The sequence below is a fragment of the Carcharhinus amblyrhynchos genome, chromosome 4, assembly GCF_965287045.1.
Source record: "Carcharhinus amblyrhynchos chromosome 4, sCarAmb.v2.hapA, whole genome shotgun sequence".
Taxonomy (NCBI): Eukaryota; Metazoa; Chordata; class Chondrichthyes; order Carcharhiniformes; family Carcharhinidae; genus Carcharhinus; species Carcharhinus amblyrhynchos.
This window is the reverse complement of record NC_137327.1, coordinates 2679396-2703013: the sequence shown is the minus strand read 5'-3', so window position 1 is coordinate 2703013 and position 23618 is coordinate 2679396. Positions and strand designations below refer to the sequence as shown.

At 44.4% G+C, this 23618-nt stretch overlaps 1 protein-coding gene across 4 annotated transcripts in view; it reads right to left on the bottom strand.

The window, feature by feature from the left end:
- LOC145341759 (protein LSM14 homolog A-like) overlaps nucleotides 1–23618 on the bottom strand; it is an 87281-nt gene that overhangs the window by 29521 nt on the left and 34142 nt on the right. For all 4 annotated transcript variants that reach the window (XM_080186675.1, XM_080186673.1, XM_080186674.1 and 1 more), the window contains exon 2: nucleotides 12945–13108. In XM_080186675.1, the coding sequence (XP_080042801.1) occupies nucleotides 12945–13108 (164 nt within the window). The remainder of the gene's footprint in view (nucleotides 1–12944; nucleotides 13109–23618) is intronic.

Sequence of the window (23618 nt, the reverse complement as noted above, 5' to 3'; positions counted from 1 at the left end):
ATGTGCACAGAACAATGGTCACAGTATTGTACCAGTCGGTTATTTTGATTCCTCCCCAAGAAGTTTCTGTCACTAAGATATGGAAAAACCTCATGCATTCTTCCTGGGACAAAAAGATGCACTGGGTTGCTGCTGAGACACTAAGGGTCCTGCTTAGGGACGAACTTAGGTGCACACAAGTGGTGATTTTCTGCCTTCAGATCCTATTGCAATACCTTTACATTGAGCCTGCTCCCAGATGGTGTACATTGGTGACATATTTCTCCCATCTGTTTGAGCACAACCTCAAACAGACCACTGTCCGTAGCAAACTACCCAGCCTTCAGGGGAACAGTGACCACAACACCACACAACCCTGCCACAGCAACCTCTGCAAGACATGCTGGATCATCGACATGGATGCCATCATCTCACGTGAGAACACCATCCACCAGGTACACAGCACATACTCTTGCAACTCGGCCAACACCGTCTACCTGATACGCTACAGGAGAGGATGTCCTGAGGCATAGTATATTGGGGAGACTGTGCAGACAATACAACAACGGATGAACGAACACCGCTTGACAATCACCAGGCAAGAGCGTTCTCTTCTTGTTGGCGAACACTTCAACGGTCACAGGCATTCGGCCTCTGAGCTTCAGGTAAGAGTTCTTCAAGGCAGCTTTCACGACACACGACAGTGCAGAGTCACTCAGCAGTAACTGATAGTCAAGTTCTGCACACGTAAGGACTACCTCAACCAGGATCTGGGGTTCACGTCACACTATCTGTAACCCCCACACTTGCCTGGGCTTGCAAAATCTCACCAACTGTCCTGTCTGGAGACAATTCACATCTCTTTAACCTGTGCTTAACGCTCTCTTCACTCACATTGTCTGTACCTTTAAGATGTGATTACCTGTAAAGACTCACATTCCAATCATTATTTTGTAAATTGAGTTTGTGTCTTTACATGCTCTGTTTGCGAACAGAACCCCCACTCACCTGATGAAGGGGCAGCCTCCGAACGCTAGTGGCTTTTACTACCAAATAAACCTGTTGGACTTTAACCTGGTGTTTTGAGACTTCTTACTGTGCTTACCCGAGTCCAACGCCGGCATCTCTACATTGTGGTGACCAGAGTCAGGGATGTGCTGGATGCCACTACAAGGCTAAAACACAAATGCTGATAAATTCAGCAGGTTTGGAAATGTCTGTCAAAACAGAAACAGAGTTAACGTTTCAAGTCCATTATGATTCTGCTTCTGAACTGTACAGAGATAGAAATGTGATGGATTTTATGCTGACCCTGGCCAGCGAGGAAAGAGAGGGTAAACAGGGGGCAGTGTTACACCTCCAGCAATTGCTTGGGAAGGGGATAACATGCTGCAGGGAAGATAGGGGAGTGGATCAGGGCATCACAGTCCCTTCAGAATGCTGACAGGGAAGGAGAGGGGAAGATATGGTTGGTGGTGGCAAGATGCTGGGAGTTGGTGGAAATGTGAGGGGATGATCCTTTAAATATGGAGGTACAGCAGTGGAAAGCGAGGACAAGGGGAACCCCATAGTGATCCTGGGAGGGAAGAGAAGTGCAAAAGTGCAGGAAATGGGTTAAAAAAAAAGTTGAGGCCCCATCAACCACACCAACACAGTCTCAATGTGTCTGAAAGTTGTGTGGGAAAATCCCCTGTGGCAAGAACAGGCTGAAACAATGCATTTATCCAGATAGTCTTGCTTTCGGATTTTGGAAAGGAGGCAGAAGCAGGCTGTTGGGACGGGGGAATTGGGGGTTCAAGGCTGTGGAGGGACGATGTCCAGAGGAGATAAGGTCAGTGACAATCTGGGAAACAATAACTTGATTCAGTGGTCGGGTCATGGTCCAGTGGACAATAAGAAGTGCCTGAGAGTTGGTGCTCAGCCTCTGCAAGGTAGATGTTGATATGGTAGACAATAACAGCACCACCCTTAATAGCATGTTTGAGCAAAGTCATGGTTAGGTCTAAGAGAGTAGAGGGCAGCAATTTCAGAGGGAGTCTGGTTAGAATGATGATGATGGTGGAGGTTCAGACGGCTGACGTCACACCAACTGTTCATTTGTTTTATTTCAGATCTCCAGCATCCGCAGTGTTTTGCTCTTATATGCTTAAAAGAGCCCTGAACCATGAGCAATTTATGTCCCAGACTTTTGCCCTCCCTTCCAGAACCACAATATGGTTTCCTCATATGCCCATTCCACCCAGCAGGCCTGCGTATTCAAAGAATCATCCTCTACATTTATACTAGCTCCAGCATAACACTACCACTAAACACAACTTCTCTCCATCCCAGAATGCTGAATGAAGGGACTGTTCCCTCTGGTACACTTTTGTCCACTCCTCTATCACTCCCAACATATCATCTCCTTCCCATTCAAATTGCAGGTGATGTACCAGCTGGCCCTTTGCTGTCTCTCTCCCCACTATCTGGAGGTCCAAACACTCCTGCCACATGAAGCAGTAATTCACTTGTACTTCTTTCAATTTAATCCACTGCAGTCACTAATCACAACACTGTCTGCTCATGTTGGAAACCAAACACAGACTAGGAACACTTCTGTTCAGTCAGGAAGCACGACACGCAATCTTACTGTCACTTGCCATTTTAATTCATCTTCTTGGTCTCATGCTCATATTTCTGTCCTTGGCCTGCTGCAACATTCCAGTGAAGTCCAACGTAAACTGGAGAAACTGTACCTCCTCTTCCAATTTGGTACTTTGCAGCCTTCTGGACTTAACATCGAGTTCAACAACTTCAGATCATAGACTCTGGCATTCACTTTGAATAATTTTTCCCACATGCCAATCTAACTTGCTAATGCTTACTGAAAATGCAGACTATAATTCTACAATTAACACCTACACTGGACCAATGCCATTTTTTTTTGCTACAACCGTTACCACTCTTTGCCTTTTGTTCCATCAAATCTTTGATGAAACAAAAACTTAGCACCGAATCTATCCCAACCTCTAACTTTCCCTGACCTTTTGTAATCTCAATTATGTTAGGGGATGTGGGTTTTCAACAAAAGGTATGGTTTGCACACCGATTAAAAAAGTAACACAATAGATTTATTGAAAGAGATGTTCTCTGCACAGAATAGAAATTGAAACTAAACAGCATTCCATGAATACCCCAATCACACCACCATGAAATCATGTGACTGGCTCTTAAGGCTGTCATGCAACCATCCCTCCCACTTTACTTTGCGATCATGACACCAAATTACTATCATGTTATACATAGGATCAATAATTATCCAGAAAGTACAAAGCACCATTAATCATTACACACAGTCAATAAGAAAGTCAATCGGCTGGACATTGATTCCTCTTTGGTTAGAATCACAGAATCCCTACAGTATAGCGCAGAACGAGGACATTAGGCCCACTGAGTCTGTACCAACAACAATCCCACCCTCTGCAATCCCACATGTTTACCCTGCTAACCCCTTTGATATAAATGGATAATTTAGCATGGCCAATCAACCTAACCCGCACATCTTTGGACTGGTTGGATATGACATACTAGAATTTGTCTGTTTTTGACCCTAGAAGTATGATTTGGAACTTCAGTAGGCACTTCTTGTGGACCTAATTCTGCATCATTCTCACATGGTATAGTAGCATAGACACAATCAGGCAACTCAATTTCACTAAAGTCTTCCATAGCAGTGTTCAGAACACTCAGGACTAAAGAAGTCAGTAATTCTGGAGATGATTCTAAGACATAATTGGTCAGCATGATGTCGCCAAACTAGTCATCTTCAGTTTGAACCATGTAAGAAATTGAACCCGATTTTGCTCAAATTAAGACAGGTATACGTTTCCCATTCATGGTATAATTACAAGCCAACACTCGATCCCCTTGAAATGAGCGTTGTTTTGCTCTCGCGCCTCGTCTAGCAACTTGAGATTGTTGCTGGTGCTCTATTATCTCTCAAGCTTCTGGAGATAGTACAAAATCACCATTCTCTTTATGACTAGAGATGTAGGTGAATTTTGGGTAATTGCATAAGTAGTGTTTCTATAAGATGCCAAAAAGCTATTCACATAACATGATAAAGAACCTTGGTCTCTTGAAGCTTTTAAAGAATTTTTCAAGGATTGTACAAATTTTTCAGCTTATCCATTGGTTGATGGATAAGGGGCTGATTTTATACACTGAATATCATTTACTTTGAGATAATCCTCAAATTCTTGGTAAGTAGACCGTGAACTGTTATCGATAATGATCTATTCTGATATGTCAAATCTTACAAAAATTTCATTAAGTTTCTCAATGGTTTGTTCAGATGTTATAGATCTCATGTTAACTTCTGACCGCTTGCAGCATGCATCAATTATAACTCGGAACATGTAATCCTCTGTAAAATCTGTATACAATCATTGCTAAGGCATTTTAGGCCACTCCCAAGGGGGGTAAAGACGACCACGTTGAAGAACTGCTCATTTATGCAGAGGATTGACACAGTCCACTTATCCGAGCACCCAGACTCGGCCACCAAAAATAATTACACTCTAATTCCTTCATCCAGACTCTACCAAGATGTCCTTCATGTAGTTGTTCAAGAACTCTTCCATGCAGATTGAATGACCACTAACTCCCCACAACAAACACCCACGTCAGGGAACTGAAACTTTCTTGACACACATGGTTTCAAATCAGGATGCAAATGATGACCTAATTCTGGATTCTCCCATCATCTACAACATTCTTTCTGAGTCTACCCTGCCTAACCCCGTTAGAATTTTATAAGTTTCTATGCAATCCCCTCTCATTCTTCCAAACTCAAGTGAACATAATCCTATTTGACTCATTTGACAGACCTGCCATCCCAGGAATTAGTCTGGTAAACCTTCGCTGCACTCCCTCAATAGCAAGAAGATCCTTCTTCAGATAAGGACACCAAAACTACACAACCTTGTCAAAAGCCTTCTTAAAGTCTAAATAAACCATATCCACTGGCTCTCCTCAGTCAACTGTACTAGATAAATCCTCAAAGAATTCCAATAGATTTGTCAAGCATGATTTCCCTTTTGTAAATCCACGCTGCCTTTGTCTGATTATATCACTCCTTTCCAAATGCTGAGCTATGAATTCCTTGATAAGGAACTCTTGCAACTTCCCCAGTGCCAACATTAAAGTTTACTTATTAATCGCAAGTAATGCTTACATTAACACTGCAATGAAGTTACTGTGAAATTCCCCTAGTCACCAGAGTCTGGCAACAATTCGGGTCAATGCACCTAACCACACAGACGGGGGAGAATGTGCAGACTTCACAAAGACAGTAACCCAAGCTGGGAATTGAACCTGGATCCCTGGTGCTGTGAAGCAGTAGTGCTAATCACTGTACTATCATGCCGCGCATTAGTCTATAATTTCCCATTTTCTCTCTACCTCCCTTTTTGAATATCGGGCTTACATTAACTACCCTTCAATCTGTAGGAACCATTCCAGATCATTGATCATGTTGATCATTGTTGGAAAATGATCAACAATGGATCTACTATTTCCAAGGCGACTTCCTTAAGTACTCTGGGATGACAATTATCAGGCCCCGGAAATTTATCTGTCTTCAATCCCATCAATTTCCCCAATTTAATGTTGGCAAGTGCGAGGTGGAATTTAATGTTGGCAAGTGCGAGGTGGTCCACTTTGGTAGGAATAATGGTAGGAAGGATTATTACTTACGTGGAGAAAAACTGCAGCAGGCGACAGTGCAGAGGGACCTCGGGGTCCTTGTGCATGAGTCGCAAAAACCCAGCTTGCAGGTGCAGCAGGTGGTCAGGAAGGCGAATGGGATGTTGGCCTTCATCGCAAGGGGGATTGAATATAAAAGTAGGGAGGTCTTGCTGCGGCTGTATAGGGCATTGGTGAGGCCACAGCTGGAGTACTGTGTGCAGTTTTGGGCGCTGTACTTACGCAAGGATATTTTGGCCTTGGAGGGAGTGCAGAGGACGTTTACTAGGCTGATGCCGGAGTTGAGGGGGTTGAGCTATGAGGAGAGGCTGAATAAATTAGGCTTGTACTCGTTAGAGTTTAGCAGAATGAGGGGAGATCTCATTGAGACGTATAAGATGATGAATGGGATGGATAGGATAGAGGTGGAGAGACTCTTCCCGCTCAGAAAGGATAGTAGGACTAGGGGGCACAGCCTCAAAATAAAGGGGGGGCAGTTTAGAACAGAGTTGAGGAGGAACTTCTTCACTCAAAGGGTGGTGAATCTCTGGAATTCTCTGCCTGTTGAAGTGGTGGAGGCTACCTCGCTAAATATTTTTAAGACGCGGGTTGATGGGTTTTTGATAAGAGAGGGGATTAAGGGTTGCGGGGAGAGGGCGGGAATGTGGAACTGAGCCACGACAGATCAACCACGATCTTACTGAATGGCGGGGCAGGCTCGAAGGGCTAGTTGGCCTACTCCTGCTCCTATTTCTTATGTTCTTAAAACCATTTCTCTACCAATACCAATTTTCTTCAGCTCCTCACTAAAACTTGTTTCTCTCAGAACTTTGGATACATTATTTATTGCTTCTTGTTCACAAAAGGAAGACAAGTACAAATTTAATGCCTCAGTCATTTCTTTAGTCCCTGTTATGAATTCTCCATTTAGAGTCATGGAGTCAAAGGGGTTTAGAGCATGAAAACAGGCCCTTTGGTACAACTTCTCCATGCTGCCCTTTGTTTTTAAAAACTAAGCTAGTTTCAATTGCCCGCATTTGGCCCATATCCATCCATACCCATCTTACCCATGTAACTGTCTAAATGCTTTTTAAAAAAACAAAATTGTACCCACCTCTGTTACTACCTCTGGCAGCTTGTTCCAGACAATCACCACTCAGAAAAAGATTGTCCCTCTGAACCTTGCCCTTTTGTACCTCTCCCCTCTCACCTTAAACCTGCCCCCTCTAGTTTTAGGCTTCCCTACCTCTGGGAAAAGACATTGACTATCTAGCTGATTTATGCCCCTCATTATTTTACAAAATCACTCTTCAGCCTCCTATGCTCCACAGAAAAAAAAGTCCCAATTTCTCCAGCCTTTCCTCATCACTTAAACCATCAAGTTCCAGTAGCATCCTAATATATCTTTTCTGCACTCTTTCTAGTTTAATAATACCCTTTCTATAACAGGGTGATCAGAACTGCACACAGTATTCCAGTGTGGCCTTCCCAATGTCTTGTACAACTTCAACAAGACATCCCAACTCCTGTATTCAATGTTCTGACCATTGAAACCAAGCATGCCAAATGCCTTCTTCACCTACGACTCCAATTTCAATGAGCTATGAACATGAACCCCTACACATCTCTTTTTATAACTTTCCCCAATGCCCTACCACTAAGTCCTGCCTTCTTTCAATCTACTAAAATGCATCACCTTGTTTTTATCTAAAGCAAACTCCATTTGCCATTCGTCAGCCCACTGGCCCAATTGACTGTAAGGGGGCCTACATTTGTTGTGGTTAATCTTTTTCTCTTTATGTTTTTATGTTCTCTGCTAGCTTACTTTCACATTCTATTTTTCCTCCTCAATCAATCCCTTGGCCCTCCTTTACCGAATTTTAAACTGCTCCCAATCCTCAAGTCTATTACTTTTTCTTGTCAATTTGTATGCTTCTTCTTTGAATCTAATACTCATTTTCCTTATAACCATGGTTTGACCACAGTTCCCTTACCACTCTTGCGTCAAACAAGAGCAAAACTTTTGGAGTGAATACTTATTATTGTCTGCCCACTGTCCTTCCTGTCAGCAATGTTTCCCAGTCTATCATAGCTAAATCAAGCCACAAACCATCAGTTACTTTTACTGTGATTCAGGACTCCAGTCCTCCCCCGTTTTACAATGGCAGCACAGTGGTATACAGTTGTGAGGAAGTTTCCCAGAGAGTCCAGTCTCCATGAACTTGCACCAGGTCAAACGTGGGCAAGAAAATCTCCTGCTGATTATCATGTACTGCCCTCCCTCAACTGATCAATCAGTACTTCTCCATGTTGAGCATTTAGAACACCAACAGGGTGGCTGGAGACCTGTGCCCCTCAGCAAGAGGAGCTAAAAAACATCACTACAGATTGAGCTGGAGGAGTCCTAAAGGAAATAGCTATGGAGCTATAAAATGTCCAATTCACAGTCAAAGCCACTCAGGGCACTAAAAACATAGTCAGACCCTATTGCAATTGTGATGTTAAAGCGACTCAAGCATGCAGTGCTTTCTTACCTGAACCAAACCATTAGGATAGAAGCTCACATTGGCCCCAGGTCCTGAAACCGTTCTCGGGAACCCAAGCCCCACAAGTTCAGCTATCTGACAAATTCCAACTGTCCCATTCCACTTTGCATGGAGGCATTTTGTATTGCTGTTTCCGTGCATCCTCACCTTCAGCACACACTGTCTTGCTACCCAGGGGTCACCTGTAACCCTGGTCCTCAGGGATTTGACATGGAGGGTGCTGCACACATCAGATCAAGGTGGTTTCCCAGACTGTCTGTAACTTCTGCAGCCTTGAATCAATGTTTCATATTTAGGGTGTGCAAGGTTGAAGCTCCTGTTCCATTACCTTAGTGGTTAACTCCTGGGGTTTTCTTTGCACTTTAGCCCCATGCTCTATATTTTTGACCACCAGATGTGGAAAGGGGTGGGTAGATGGCAAGACTTTCTGGTTCACCTGATTGTAGGCCTGGCCTTGGTGGCCAGGCAGTTGGCAGTTGAGGAGGTTATGAAACCCAACTATCTGCCTCTCTTTAATGGCTATATTTGTGACAGGGTGCCTTTGGCAGCTCCCAGTGTCACCTGGAATGCCCAAGGCTTTCAGTAACCTCTGGGCACCACAGGCCTACAGCACAATATCTACCTTCTTTTAAGGTGTCAAATTTCCCTGAAAGATTTTTTTTTGTTACGGTGTCCCTTTAACGGACATTCATTATTTTGTTTGTTTAATTGTTGCACGCAAAAGAATATACACTGGTGGTGGGTTAGGGTGTTTTGGATTGATATATTGGTTATGTTTCACTTTTGTGAGTAAACCTAAAATTCAGCATAAATTGACTTTTGGTTTCCCCCTTGTCGGAAGCTTATCAATATTCAGGATGCTCATTTTTAAAGTAATCTGGAAAAGAATTAGAGAGTAAAGAAACTTTTATGCTCCTAGGTTATGGTGCATCACCTGAAAAGGAAGGTAGTGGTCAAAACTCACTGAATTTTAAAATAAGTGAACAGGAAACTCAGTAGGGCACATATCTGGCCATGATATGCTAACTCAACATTCCTGCAATAATGTAGCTCTTCCTGGAAGCTTTTAGCTGCCTGTTTGATGCACTGTGTACAAATCTGAAAATACAAATCTATTTTAATAAGAACCTCCATTGCATGGAGATGGCTTCAGGCCAATCCACATTCAGCAAGCTGGTCTGAAAACTGCACAAAGTTTAACAGTTGTCAAAATTTTTACCACAGCAGCTGCAACAAACATTCAAAATCAAACAGTCCACAAAATTCTAATAAAAAGGCAATTTGCCCAAAAATCAATGTTGAAAGATGTCTGAAAAAAAAAATCCCAGGATCCAAAAACCAATCAGTTCTTCCCTGGGACATACCCTGGTTTTGTTGAAATCCATTCACAGCCTGTTTGCAAATAATCTCTCTCAAACCTGAGTAACAGGAACAGAAATTTTCTCTGCAAACTTAGTAATAGGTGATTAGTCAGGAGGTGGGAAACTGTCCAATATGGGGCTCTGCCCAAGTCTTTAAAACAATTATGCTGAAACTAGAAATGCTTTTATTTCTTCTTCTAATTCAGAGAAACTATTAGTATAAACACAACACTAACAGACCCACACAAAGTTCGCAAATTAAATCACAGCCTAATTATGTGGGGAAGTTAGCACTCTTGGACAATTTGATGCGATTCCTTACCTGGAAATGCCCCAAGGTGATTTCCCAGCACATCCTTAGAGAGTACTCCCAAAATTAAACACTGGTCACCAGGAACGTATGGGCCATAATCTCTGCCCATTTACATTGGTAGAGATATAAAAGTAACCTACAGAGCTATGGACAAAGAGCTTGGAAGTGGAATTGGGCTGGATAGTTGTTTTTCAATCAACACAGGATTACATAGGATATACAGCACAGAAACAGGCCATTCAGCCCAACCAACCCATACTAGTGTTTTAATGCATGTGAGCTGCCTCCCAATCATTTTTCAACTAAATCTATCATCATAGCCCTTCTTCTCCATCAAAGTGGTCCAGTTTACCCTTAATAATACCTACAGTGTTCCTGTCAGCCACCCCCAGTTTAGAGTGCCCCACATTCTTATCACTCTCTGGTTGAAGAAGTTTGTTCTGAATTTCCTATTGTCGCTATGGTAACAAAGAAATCCAATGGCCAATCAGCCTGGTTCTGCACCACAATTTTCTGTTAGATCAGTACATGTGCCTTAACTCCACTTGAGGTCAGTCACCACACAAATCTTGACTACTTAATATCTGAACACCAGGAGGTATAACGAAGAGTTCTGAAGCCCAACACTTCTCTGCAAAAAAAAAGGCTGAGTGGTGACAGAAATAGATATTTAAAGGTTCTGAAGTGATTTGACATATCTACCCCGTGGGAGCGTCCCAAACTAGGAATCATTAATGTAAGTCACTGATAAATCAGTTACGGAACTGGAGAGAAATCTCTTTACCCAGGAAGTGGAACTTGTGTTGCAATTGGCATGACTGAAGTATTTAAATGGAAACTAGGTAATCACATGAGGGAGAAAGGAATATGTTGATGGGTTGAGACAAGGATAGAGTAAGCAAGGAGGACATTTGTATGAAGCATGGACTAGCTGGGCTAAATGGTTTGTTGCTGGGCATTTATGAATGGTTACCAAAGGAGCTATTCGATGCAGGCTAAGGGTGCAGACTGACATCCATCAAACCATATTGTGGAGAAGTTGCTTAGTCAAAAAGGGGAGGGAGAAAAGGGAATGAATTGAAGATCAAGAAAAAAAGCTGTATTTTAACCCAAGTTCCATGTTTCCACAAACTATGGGCAGAAACACTTGAAAGTGAAAATGTTGAGATTCCAGGACATTTTTTAACTAGTCTTTTGGGAATCAGTCTAAATTGGAATAATTTTCCATGTAAAATTTGGTCTGAAGCAGCTCCAACTTCAGGGTGAAAACATTCTCCTTAATACAATCTTACTCCAACATGAAAGTGAGATTCAAGTGTTTCTTGAATTATAATGAAGGTGCAACTCCTCTCCATCCCCACATCAGTCTCACATTAAACAAAAAACTCAAACAAAATATTCAGAGGGGGTCAAATCCACTGTGAGCACTCTGCTAAAGTAACTTCTCAGACTTGAGCATGCCCACATTTTCTTTCTTCCACTGCATTTAACACAACTAAATATAAAGTGTGCAAATTTAAATTGCTTCCATTGGTTTTACGAAATTCACTAAACTTAAAGCAGAGATAAAGAATTTTGTCTCTGCTCTGATGCTACATCCAATGATGCCTCAAGATGGCACTTTGATCTGTGTAAATAATTCACAGGTGTACAGAAAGAATTACCACTTCCACTGTAAAATGAACTACGCAGATTTCCTCCAGGTGCTCTGGTTTCCTCCCACAGTTCAAAGGTGTGTAGATTAGGGGGATTTTAACAGGGTTAAGGTGAGGATGGAGGGGTTATGGTCTGGGTGGCATGTTCTGTTGGAGAGTCGGTGCAGATATGATAGGTCAAGTGGCCTCCTTCTGCACAGCAGGGATGCTATGAACTCCTTGCTAGGCGCACCACTCTTTAAAATGGCCATTTTAATGTGGGTGCTAGCGGGTCTATTTGCCCAATTCTGCCCTCTGTTAATGACTGCACACATTTCAGTACAAGTGCATGGCTAGTGGAAACAGGAACACCGGAAAATAGTAACCACCCACTAGAAATTATGGATTTCAGTCTATAATACAGAAGCCAACAAGTCACTCAACTCACATAAGAAATAGGAGCAGGAGTACGCCATCTAGCCCTTTGAGCCTGCCCTGCCATTCAATAAGATCATGGCTGATCTGAAGTGGATCAGTTCCACTTTCCCGCTTTCTCCCCATGACCCTTAATTCCCTTGTCTATCAGAAATCTATCTACCCGTGATTTAAATATATTCAGCGAGGTAGCCTCCACCACTTCAATGGGCAGAGAATTCCAGAGATTCACCACCCTTTGAGTAAAGAAGTTCCTCCTCAACTCCATTTTAAACTGCCCCCCCCCACTTTTATTTTGAGGCTGTGCCCTCTAGATCTGCTTTCCTTTCTAAGTGGGAAGAATCTCTCTACCTCTACCCTATCTAGCAAGTCTCTATAAGATCCCCCCTCAGCCTTCTAAACTCCAACGAGTACAGACCCCAGTCTATTCAATCTCTCTTCATCCCCGGTATCAGCCTGGTGAACGTTCTCTGTACTCCCTCCAAGGCCAATATATCCTTTCGCAAATGCGGGAACCAAAACTGCACACAGTACTCCAGTTGCAGCCTCACCAGTGCCATGTACAGTTGCAACAAGACCTCCCTGCTTTTATATTCTATCACCCTCGCTATAAAGGCCAACATTCCATTCGCCTTCTTGATCACCTGCTGCATCTGCAGACTGGGTATTTGCGATTCATGCACAAGGACCCCCAGGTCCCTCTGCACAGTAGCATGCTGCAGCTTTTCGCCCTTTAAATAATAATCCCTCCTACTATTATTTCCATCAAAGTGGACAACCTCACATTTGCTAACGTTATAGTCCATCTGCCAGGTCCTCGCCCACTCACAGCCTATCCAGATCTCTCTGCAGACTTTCCGTGCCTTCCACACGATTTGCTTTTCCACTTATCTTCGTGTCATCAGCAAATTTTGTTACCCTACACTCAGTCCCCTCCTCCAGATCGTCTCACCTGAACAATGGCAGGATCCTGAGGCAGAGAACACTGAGGCTTTGGCGGCTCACACACTGTGAGGTCTTTGATGTCACTGCCTCGGAATATGATGTACTCAAACACTTCATCACGTGGTGGTATTGGTCTGTCTGTAGGCCTATCTTCAGTCCCAAAAGAACGAACTGAAAAGACAAGACAAGACAATGGTACCTCCATTACAGCAGAGTTTCTCACATCATTTACTGAACAAGGTTAAAACAAATGAAGTTTTGAATAAATATGCTTAGTTTCCAGACAACATAAAAAGCACCCTACTGTTGACACTGGAAACTGCAAACAGAAAACCTTGGACCTATTTAGCAGGTTATGCAGTATCTGGAGAAAAAGAGTACCAGTTTTAGGTCAAGTTCTTTCATCAGAACTTAAATTCTATGAATTAATTCTGATGAAAGGTCATCGCTGGAAACATTAGCTGTCTCTCTCTACACATTGCATATTTGGGTACAGCCAAATTTTGCTTTAAATATGCTGCAATATTGAGGCTGTGTGTATGATTCCTCAGGCACCTGGTGGTTGAAGTCAGTGCATGTTCACTTCTAATTTTATCTTTGCTAGAAGGGCATACTTGGCCCTCAGGAAAGATGATTGTGAGACCTCAAAGTTAAACACTCTGCCAAGAGACTCTTGCACGACCAGAAACGACTTGAACAGAGGTTCATGAAATGTGCCCCAGTGCTTGCAGGAAAGAAAGGGGAAAACAGCAAACTCAAAATCTCCAACTTCAAAATGTCTGAACGTGGTGGTTATATCAGGTGCTGGTTCAGCAGTCGAACCAATAATACAGAGCATGAGGTTTGAAAAATCCAAAATATAAATCTGATCTTGGACCAGGCATCTAAACTTTGGTAAGGACCTGGACAAGACTGCAAAATGTCATTACCATCTGGTTACAGACTTTAATCTTGTTGTCAGACAAAATTTGATATCCCAGTTACTAAGAATAAAGCCACAAGAAACAACAGTTTTTAAACAAGAATAAATTTTACTATTCCCAGTCCTCCCTGACAGCATAGAGGTAATGACAGTACTTAGCTGCACAGAGTCAACGTTTCTCTTCATATGACCCAGACGAACTAACTCTTAAACTGATCTTTGTGATGTTCTCAGATCGCAACACTGTTTCACCCCTGTTCATATCACAATTTCATTTACCCAGGCTGGGTACATTCTGTATCTTAAAATTACATAATGGCTGCTTATCCACAGGCCACCCCCACAATTCTGCATTTACCATGGCTCCACAATCAACCTGGAACCAAAAAAAAGTATATCACACCATGAAGATTGCTCCAAAATGCAACTACTTCCCTAATTTCCTTTGGGGAGGATATGCACTGCCTTTATTGAGTCTGGCTCTACATGCGACTTCAGCAAAGCACTCGGTTTCTGGGATCGCGTACAAGATTAACAGAGCCCAAATAATGGGTTAAAAACTAGCAAAGACTTGACTTGCAAGCCATACCGAGATTACAAATTTTACCTTGCATCTGGTGAAATACTGGTTTGGTGTCAGGCTCAAGTGTGAGGTACAGAAATCTGTTTAAAAAGAGGTGGCACAAAACTTGGATGTATTATGAACTGTGAGGAGGATAGTGATTGGCTTCAAGAGGACACTGACAGGCTGATAGAAGAGGACAAGTGGCATATTAAATTTAATGCAGGGAAGTGGAAGTGTAGGAAAAACAGATGAAGGTAAGTTAAAATGAAGGATACAGTTCTAAATGGAGTTGAGTTTCGAGAGCCCTTGGGATGGATATGCACAAATTGTTGACAATAGCAGGACAAGTCCAGAAAACAACTAAAAGACAAATGGGGCAGAGGCTTTATAAATAGAGGCATAGAATGCAAATGCGAGAAAACGATGGCAACTTTTTAAAGTCACTATTTTGGCTTCATTTGGAGTATTGTGTACATACCTGTGCACCACACTTTAGGAAAGTTGTGAAGACATTAGAAAGGTTACAGGAAAGATTAATACAAATGGTTCTAGGAATAAGTGACATAATTTTTTGCATTTTAAATTTTTACTCCAAGTTAAAGCGCTAATACTCAGTGGACCGGGCAGACCAGAATGCATCTCCTTGCTTGCTTCAAAAACCAAACTCAAATTCCAATTGAATCGAATTCATGGTCCCCATAACAGAGCCAAGCAAGAAACAAGCTGAAAAGATAATGCTTTGCACCTTATATTGGGCTTGATTTGAAACCTGATCTTAGTCAAAAGTCCAAGAAGCGATTAGGGTTATTCTTGGAGAAGGTTGTGAGGGATAAAAAGAGAAAATGCTGGAAATACTCAGCTGGCTTTGCAGCATCTGTGGGAGAGAGAAACAGGGTTTCAAGTCTGCAACCGTACATCATTAACCCTTCTGCATATTATGGTTGACAACAAACTTAATAGAGATATTCAAAATCATGGAGGGGAATGGACAGAGTAGACAGACAGACAGAAAGTAAGTGGCCCCATTGGTTGAAGGGCTGAGAACCAGAGCACACTGGGTTAAAGCAATTGGCAAAAGAACCAACAACGACATGAGGTAAATCTAACACAAACGGTGAGGTACTGGAATGCTCTACTTCAGAGGGTGAAGGTTTCAGATTCATTCATGGCTTTCGAAGGGAATTGATAAGTAACTGAAGAGAAAATAAACTGCATGGCTACAGGTCAAGAGCCATAGAGTGGGATGAGTTACATGCCTTTTGTAGATGCGATTGGCTAAATAGCCACCTTGTGCAGCAACTGTACCAAAAATTCAAAAAGGGAATGGTGAGATCATGGTAATATGACTGGATGAGTAATCCATGTCCAGGCTAATGGTCTGGAAACAACTTCAAATCTCACCATGGCAGCTAGAAGAATTTAAACTCAACTGATTAATTAATTTGTAATTAGAAAACAAGCCATTAAGCAATGTTGACCATGAAACAATCCAACTGCCATAATAATCATTCCTATCCATCCTTCCTCTGCCCCTCATAACTTCGTGCATTTTGATAAAGGTGCCCCTCAGCCTCGTTCATTTGAAGGAAAATAATCCCAGCCTATCCAGTCTTTCCTCATAGCTGCAATTTTAATATTCTGGAGTCATAAGGGACATCTTAAGGAGGAAGTGTAAAGACCCCTACCTGCCTCAAAAAAAAACAGCTGAAAAGGTTGGAGTGGCACCATCTTTAATCCTGACCACTTGCCCACCCTGACACCTGCAATTAGAACATAAGAACATAAGAAATAGGAGCAGGAGTAGGCCATCTGGCCCTTCGAGCCTGCCCCGCCATTCAATAAGATCATGGCTGATCTGTCGTGGCTCAGTTCCACTTTCCCGCCCTCTCCCCATAACCCTTAATCCCCTCTCTTATCAAAAACCCATCAACCCGCTTCTTAAAAATATTTAGCGAGGCAGCCTCCACCACTTCAACGGGCAGAGAATTCCAGAGATTCACCACCCTTTGAGTGAAGAAGTTCCTCCTCAACTCCGTTCTGAACCGCCCCCCCTTTATCTTGAGGCTGTGCCCCCTAGTCCTACTGTCTTTTTTGAGCGGGAAGAGTCTTTCCACCTCTATCCTATCCATCCCATTCATCATCTTATACGTCTCAATGAGATCTCCCCTCATTCTTCTAAACTCTAACGAGTACAAGCCTAGTTTATTCAGCCTCTCCTCATAGCTCAACCCCCTCAACTCCGGTATCAGCCTAGTAAACCTCCTCTGCACTCCCTCCAGGGCCAAAATATCCTTGCGCAGGTGCGGCGCCCAAAACTGCACACAGTACTCCAGCTGCGGCCTCACCAATGCCCTATACAGCTGCAGCAAGACCTCCCTACTTTTATATTCAATCCCCCTCGCTATGAAGGCCAGCATCCCATTCGCCTTCCTGACCACCTGCTGCACTTGCAGGCTGGGTTTTTGCGACTCATGCACAAGGACCCCGAGGTCCCTCTGCACCGTCGCCTGCTGCAGTTTTTCACCACGTAAGTAATAGTCCTTCCTACCATTCTTCCTACCAAAGTGGACCACCTCACACTTGCCAACATTAAATTCCATTTGCCATTTCCTGGCCCATTCGCCCAGCCTATCTAGATCCTTCTGCAGACTCTCCACACCCTCCGCACAATTTGCCTTTCCCCCAATCTTGGTGTCATCAGCAAATTTCGACACCCTACACTCGGTTCCCTCCTCCAGATCATCTATATAAATGGTAAATAGCTGAGGCCCCAGCACCGACCCCTGGGGCACCCCACTAGTCACCAACCGCCAATCCGAATAGCACCCATTGACCCCCACTCTCTGCCTCCTATTTGACAACCAATCCTCTATCCACGCTAACACCCTACCCCCAACTCCATGTCCTCTGACCTTCTGCAGTAACCTCTTGTGAGGTACCTTATCAAACGCCTTCTGAAAATCCAGAAAGACCACATCCACCGGCTCTCCTCTATCCACCGCCCTAGACACATCCTCATAGAACTCCAGTAAATTTGTCAGACACGACTTCCCTTTAATGAAACCGTGTTGCGTCTGCCCTATCAAGCAATTCCCTTCAAGATGCCTCGCAATTTCCTCCTTAATGACGGATTCTAACATTTTACCTACCACAGACGTTAAACTAACCGGCCTGTAATTCCCCGCCTTTTGCCTGGCACCCTTCTTAAACAACGGCGTAACATTAGCCGTTTTCCAATCCTCCGGCACTTCCCCGGAATCCAGCGACGTCTGGAAAATAACCACCAAGGCATCCACTATCACCTCCGCCATTTCTTTCAGAACCCTCGGATGCATTCCATCCGGTCCTGGGGACTTGTCCACAATCAGCCCCTCCAGTCTGTCGCGCACCACCTCTCTAGTAACAGTAATGTCATTAAGACCCTCCAGTCCTACCACCTTTCCATCGCTAACACCCGGCAAATTATTCACGTCCTCCTCCGTGAAGACAGAAACAAAAAAGTTATTCAAGACCTTAGCCATATCCCCATCCCCTACCACTAGGTCCCCTTTCTCATCCGCTAAGGGACCAACGTTCACCCTAGCCAGCCTCTTCCTTTTTATATATTTATAAAAACTCTTGCTATCCTTTTTTATATTAAGCGCTAGCCCAGCTTCATAGCTTCTTCTACCCTCCTTTATCAACTTTTTTGTCAATCTTTGTTGACATTTAAACCTTTCCCAATCCTCTTCTCGCCCACTGCTCTTAGCTACTCTAAATTCCTCCGCTTTTAATTTAACACTTTCCTTCACCTCCTTCGTTATCCACGGCTTATTACCTCTCTTCCTACTGTCCTTTTTAACCATCGGAATAAATTTCTGCTGAGCACCAAGAAAGATCTCCTTAAAGATCCTCCACTGCTCCTCAGCAGACCTACCTTCCAACGCGCTCCCCCAGTCCACATTCGCCAATTCTTCTCTCATCCTACCATACTCCCCTCTATTCAAACAAAGGACACGTGTCCGGGAACCCACTTTCTCCTCCTCCATCTGCAACAGAAACTCCACCATACAATGATCACTCTCTCCAAGAGGATCCTTCACCTCAAGGTCCCTAATTCTACCCGCCTCATTACATAGCACCAGATCCAAGATAGCTCGCTCCCTCGTCGGCTCCAACACACACTGTTCCAGGAAACTATCCCGGCAGCATTCCAAGAACTCCTCCTCGAGCCCACCTCGTCCAACATGGGTCGACCAATCAATATGCAGATTGAAATCCCCCATAACTACTGCCGTCCCATTCCTGCACGCCGCACTTATTTGCGCGTTAACAGCCCGCCCCACCTCCAGATCATTATTCGGGGGCCTATAGACGACACCCACCAGCGTCTTCCTCCCTTTGCTGTTCCTAATCTCCACCCACAACGATTCCACTTTCTGCTCTTTGGCTCCGATATCATCCCTTGCTACCACCTTGATGCTGTCCTTAATCAGCAGAGCTACGCCACCCCCTCTTTCCTCCTGCCTATCCTTCCTAAACACTTGATAGCCCTGTACATTCATCTCCCAGTCCCTGTCACCTTGCAGCCACGTCTCTGTAATGGCCACCAGATCGTATCCATTTGTGTCGATCTGCGCCACCAGCTCATCCACTTTATTCCGAATGCTTCGTGCATTCAGATAAAGCGCTTTCATCCCAGCCTTCTTCTGGACCCTATTTGCCATAACGCCGCCACTTGGGACATCCTCAGCCTCTTCCCTTACCTGTACCCTATCCTTAACTGTAGACCTCCTAACATCACCTACCCTCGCACCCTCCCCCCCCCTAATTAGTTTAAAGCCCTGTCTACAGTCCTCTTTACTCGATTCGCCAGCACTCTGGTCCCAGCACGATTCAGACCAACCCCATCCCGCCCGAACAAGTCCCACCTACCCCAATACTGGTGCCAATGCCCCATAAATTCGATCCCATTCCTCCCACACCAATCTCTGAGCCACCCATTCACTTCCTTTATCCTGTCAACCCTACGCCCGTCTGCACTCGGTTCAGGCAGTAGCCCAGAGAAGACCACCTTGTCGGTTCTACTTTTTAATTCCATTCCCAGCTTCTCATACTCCCTCCCCAGATCCTCAGTCCGCACTTTGCCTACGTCGCTGGCACCCACATGTACCACCACAACTGGGTTCTCACCCTCCCACTCCAGGTTCCTCTGCAGCCCAGCTGCGACATCCTGTACCCGAGCACCAGGCAGACAACACACCCTTCTGTGCACTTTGTCATTGTGACAAAGGACAGTGTCAATACCCTTCACCCCACTATCTCCAATCACTACTACGTTCCTTTTCCCCTTCTCTTTGCCTATGTCCTGCTGCATCACTGTACCGTGTGCAGTTTGCTCACCAACCTCACCTGCCTCGTCCTCTTCCAGAGTGGAAGCAAGAACCTCAAACCTGTTATGCAGATTAAGAGGCTGAGGCCTCCGCTCCTCACCCCCCTTCCTCCTCCCAGCAGCCCCCTTTTGTTCCTGACCCTTAGATTTAGCCAGTCCAGGGGGGATGGATGTCACTTGCACCCCACTGACAATGACACCCTCTCTCCCCCTGATGAGCCTCAGTGTCTGTAGCTCAGAGGCCAGCTCATCCACCTTGAGCTGGAGCTCCTCCAGCAACCTGCACTTACTGCAGACATGGTCACTGGGAAGGACCCTGGGGTCCACCAGTTCCCACATCATACAGGAACCGCACATCACATGTCCCTCCATTATTCAATATAATTTGTTGTGGGAAAAAATTTTTTCCTTGTTTCTTGCTGTAGTAGTTTTGAAAAAAAAATTTTTTTTTTTCCTTCTTCTTTCAACCTGGCCTTTTTACCTTCCAGCCCTTTTTGATATTAAGCCCTAATAGCTCACTCTGCTTCCCTCTCACTCCGCTGCCCGCTCCGACGCTGCCCGCTATCTACACCAGGCCTCCTTTTAAACTTGGCGCTGATTTAAAGCTGATGGGCCACAACTGCCTGATAATCACTCCCTCACAATTCTTAAAGCAGTAAATACAATAAGTAAATGCTTTAAACAGTTCTACAAAGAACAAAGTGCTTTAAACTTATTTTAAACAGGTTTTTAACAGGTAAAGTCTCAGCTTTCTCTCTGATGCTCCTTCCTCGTCTGCTCCAGCAAACAATGTAAGGCTTCACCGTGTGGACACTTGATAATTAAAGCTGATGGGCCACAACTGCCTGATAATCACTCCCTCACAATTCTTAAAGCAGTAAATACAATAAGTAAATGCTTTAAACAGTTCTACAAAGAACAAAGTGCTTTAAACTTATTTTAAACAGGTTTTTAACAGGTAAAGTCTCAGCTTTCTCTCTGATGCTCCTTCCTCGTCTGCTCCAGCAAACAATTAATTTATGGACCGACCTACTGGGATTGCCCAGGTGTGATGGTGCCAGAAAACACTGCCAGACTTCACCCTGTTGCTTGGTGCATTGTGGGAGAAGGTGACACCACACTGGATCGACCAACAAATACAAAACAACAGACTGTGGAAATATTGGCATCTTTCCTCTGGAAAGAGTTGAGTATTTATTGACATGTTCACATAAATCTAAACAATAATCAACTGGAAATTATATTAAAACCATCAGTAGCCAAAGTTAAAAGAACCCATCTGGTTCATTAGTGTCATAAGAACATAAGAAACAGGAGCAGGAGTAGGCCATCTAGCCCTTCGAGCCTGCCCCGCCATTCAATAAGATCATGGCTGATCTGTCGCTGCTCAGTTCCACTTTCCCGCCCTCTCCCCATAACCCTTAATCCCCTCTCTTATCAAAAACCCATCAACCCGCGTCTTAAAAATATTTAGCGAGGCAGCCTCCACCACTTCAACGGGCAGAGAATTCCAGAGATTCACCACCCTTTTGAGTGAAGAAGTTCCTCCTCAACTCCGTTCTAAACTGCCCCCCTTTTATCTTGAGGCTGTGCCCCCTAGTCCTACTGTCTTTTTTGAGCGGGAAGAGTCTCTCCACCTCTATCCTATCCATCCCATTCATCATCTTATACGTCTCAATGAGATCTCCCCTCATTCTTCTAAACTCTAATGAGTACAAGCCCAGTTTATTCAGCCTCTCCTCATAGCTCAACTCCGGTATCAGCCTAGTAAACCTCCTCTGCACTCCCTCCAAGGCCAAAATATCCTTGCGCAGGTGCGGCGCCCAAAACTGCACACAGTACTCCAGCTGCGGCCTCACCAATGCCCTATACAGCTGCAGCAAGACCTCCCTACTTTTATATTCAATCCCCCTCGCTATGAAGGCCAGCATCCCATTCGCCTTCCTGACCACCTGCTGCACCTGCAAGCTGGGTTTTTGCGACTCATGCACAAGGACCCCGAGGTCCCTCTGCACCGTCGCCTGCTGCAGTTTTTCGCCCCGTAATAGTCCTTCCTACCATTCTTCCTACCAAAGTGGACCACCTTGCACTTGCCAACATTAAATTCCATTTGCCATTTCCTGGCCCATTCGCCCAGCCTATCTAGATCCTTCTGCAGACTCTCCACACCCTCTGCACAATTTGCCGTTCCCCCAATCTTGGCGTCATCAGCAAATTTCGACACCATACACTCGGTTCCCTCCTCCAGATCATCTATATAAATGGTAAAAAGCTGAGGCCCCAGCACCGACCCCTGGGGCACTCCACTAGTCACCATCCGCCAATCCGAATAGCACCCATTGACCCCCACTCTCTGCCTCCTATTTGACAACCATTCCTCTATCCACGCTAACACCCTACCCCCAACTCCATGTCCCTCGACCTTCTGCAATAACCTCTTGTGAGGTACTTTGTCAAACGCCTTCTGAAAATCTAGAAAGACCACATCCACCGGCTCTCCTCTATCCACCGCCCTAGACACATCCTCATAGAACTCCAGTAAATTTGTCAGACACGACTTCCCTTTAATGAAACCGTGCTGCGTCTGCTCTATCAAGCAATTCCCTTCAAGATGCCTCGCAATTTCCTCCTTAATGACAGATGCTAACATTTTACCTACCACAGACGTTAAACTAACCGGCCTATAATTCCCCGCCTTTTGCCTGGCACCTTTCTTAAACAACGGCGTAACATTAGCCGTTTTCCAATCATCCAGCACTTCCCCGGAATCCAGCGACGTCTGGAAAATAACCACCAAGGCATCCACTATCACCTCCACCATTTCTTTCAGAACCCTCGGGGATGTCCTTGAGAGAAAGAAATCTGCTGTCCTTAACTGGTCCAACCTACATGTGACAGCAATGAAATTTACTCTTAACCAACCTAGCAAGCCATTCAATTGCACCAAACTGTAATGGAAAAGTCAAACAGCAAAATCTGACAACCAACATTGACCTAGATACCAAAAATGACAGGGTACCTTTCTGTCAACCCTGTGAAGTCCTCCTTACTAAAACCCACACAAAATTGAGGGCTGTCCCAGACCTTGTACAATAGCCAGTCAAAATCCCAGAATCAGGGCTAACAGCCAAAGCCCCAGACTCCTCGTGTCCCTGGGCACTAATCCATACCTACACGTGACTTCAGATCCACAACAGTGTGGTTGACTCTTAAGTAGCAAGGAGGATTTTGCAGGCTTGCTAACAGCTGGGGGCTTGTGCAAAAATTGGGAGAGCTGCCCCATAAACACGATAAGCAACACTTATCAATCTCACAGCAGCATATCTTACAGGTAACATCTCAAACATCACCACTGCCATCTGTCCTGATGGCAGGGCAAGACACAGCCAAAGATGGTGGCACAGTGAGATACAGTTGGAAGGGAGTTGCCTAAAAGGTCATCAACAACCGCTCTGGATCCCATAAAGTCTCAGGATATCAGGTCAATTATGCACAAATAAGGAATGTGATGGAATATTCTCCACTTGCCTGGATGAGTGCAGTTTCAACAACACTTGAGAAGCTTGATATCATCCAGAACAAAGCAGCTTGCCTGACTGCTACCCCATCCACAAACTTGCTCTACTATCAATGCACAGTAACAGTCATGCATAACATCTACAAGATGCACTGCAGGAATTCACCCTTGGGTTAAAATCCTGAAAAACTGTTCCCAACAGCTCTGCAGATCTCCATATGACAGCTCAAGAAGGTGGCTGAGCGCATTCTCACGGACCGCTGGGGATAGGCAACAACTGCTGGACTGGTCACTGATACTTGCTGT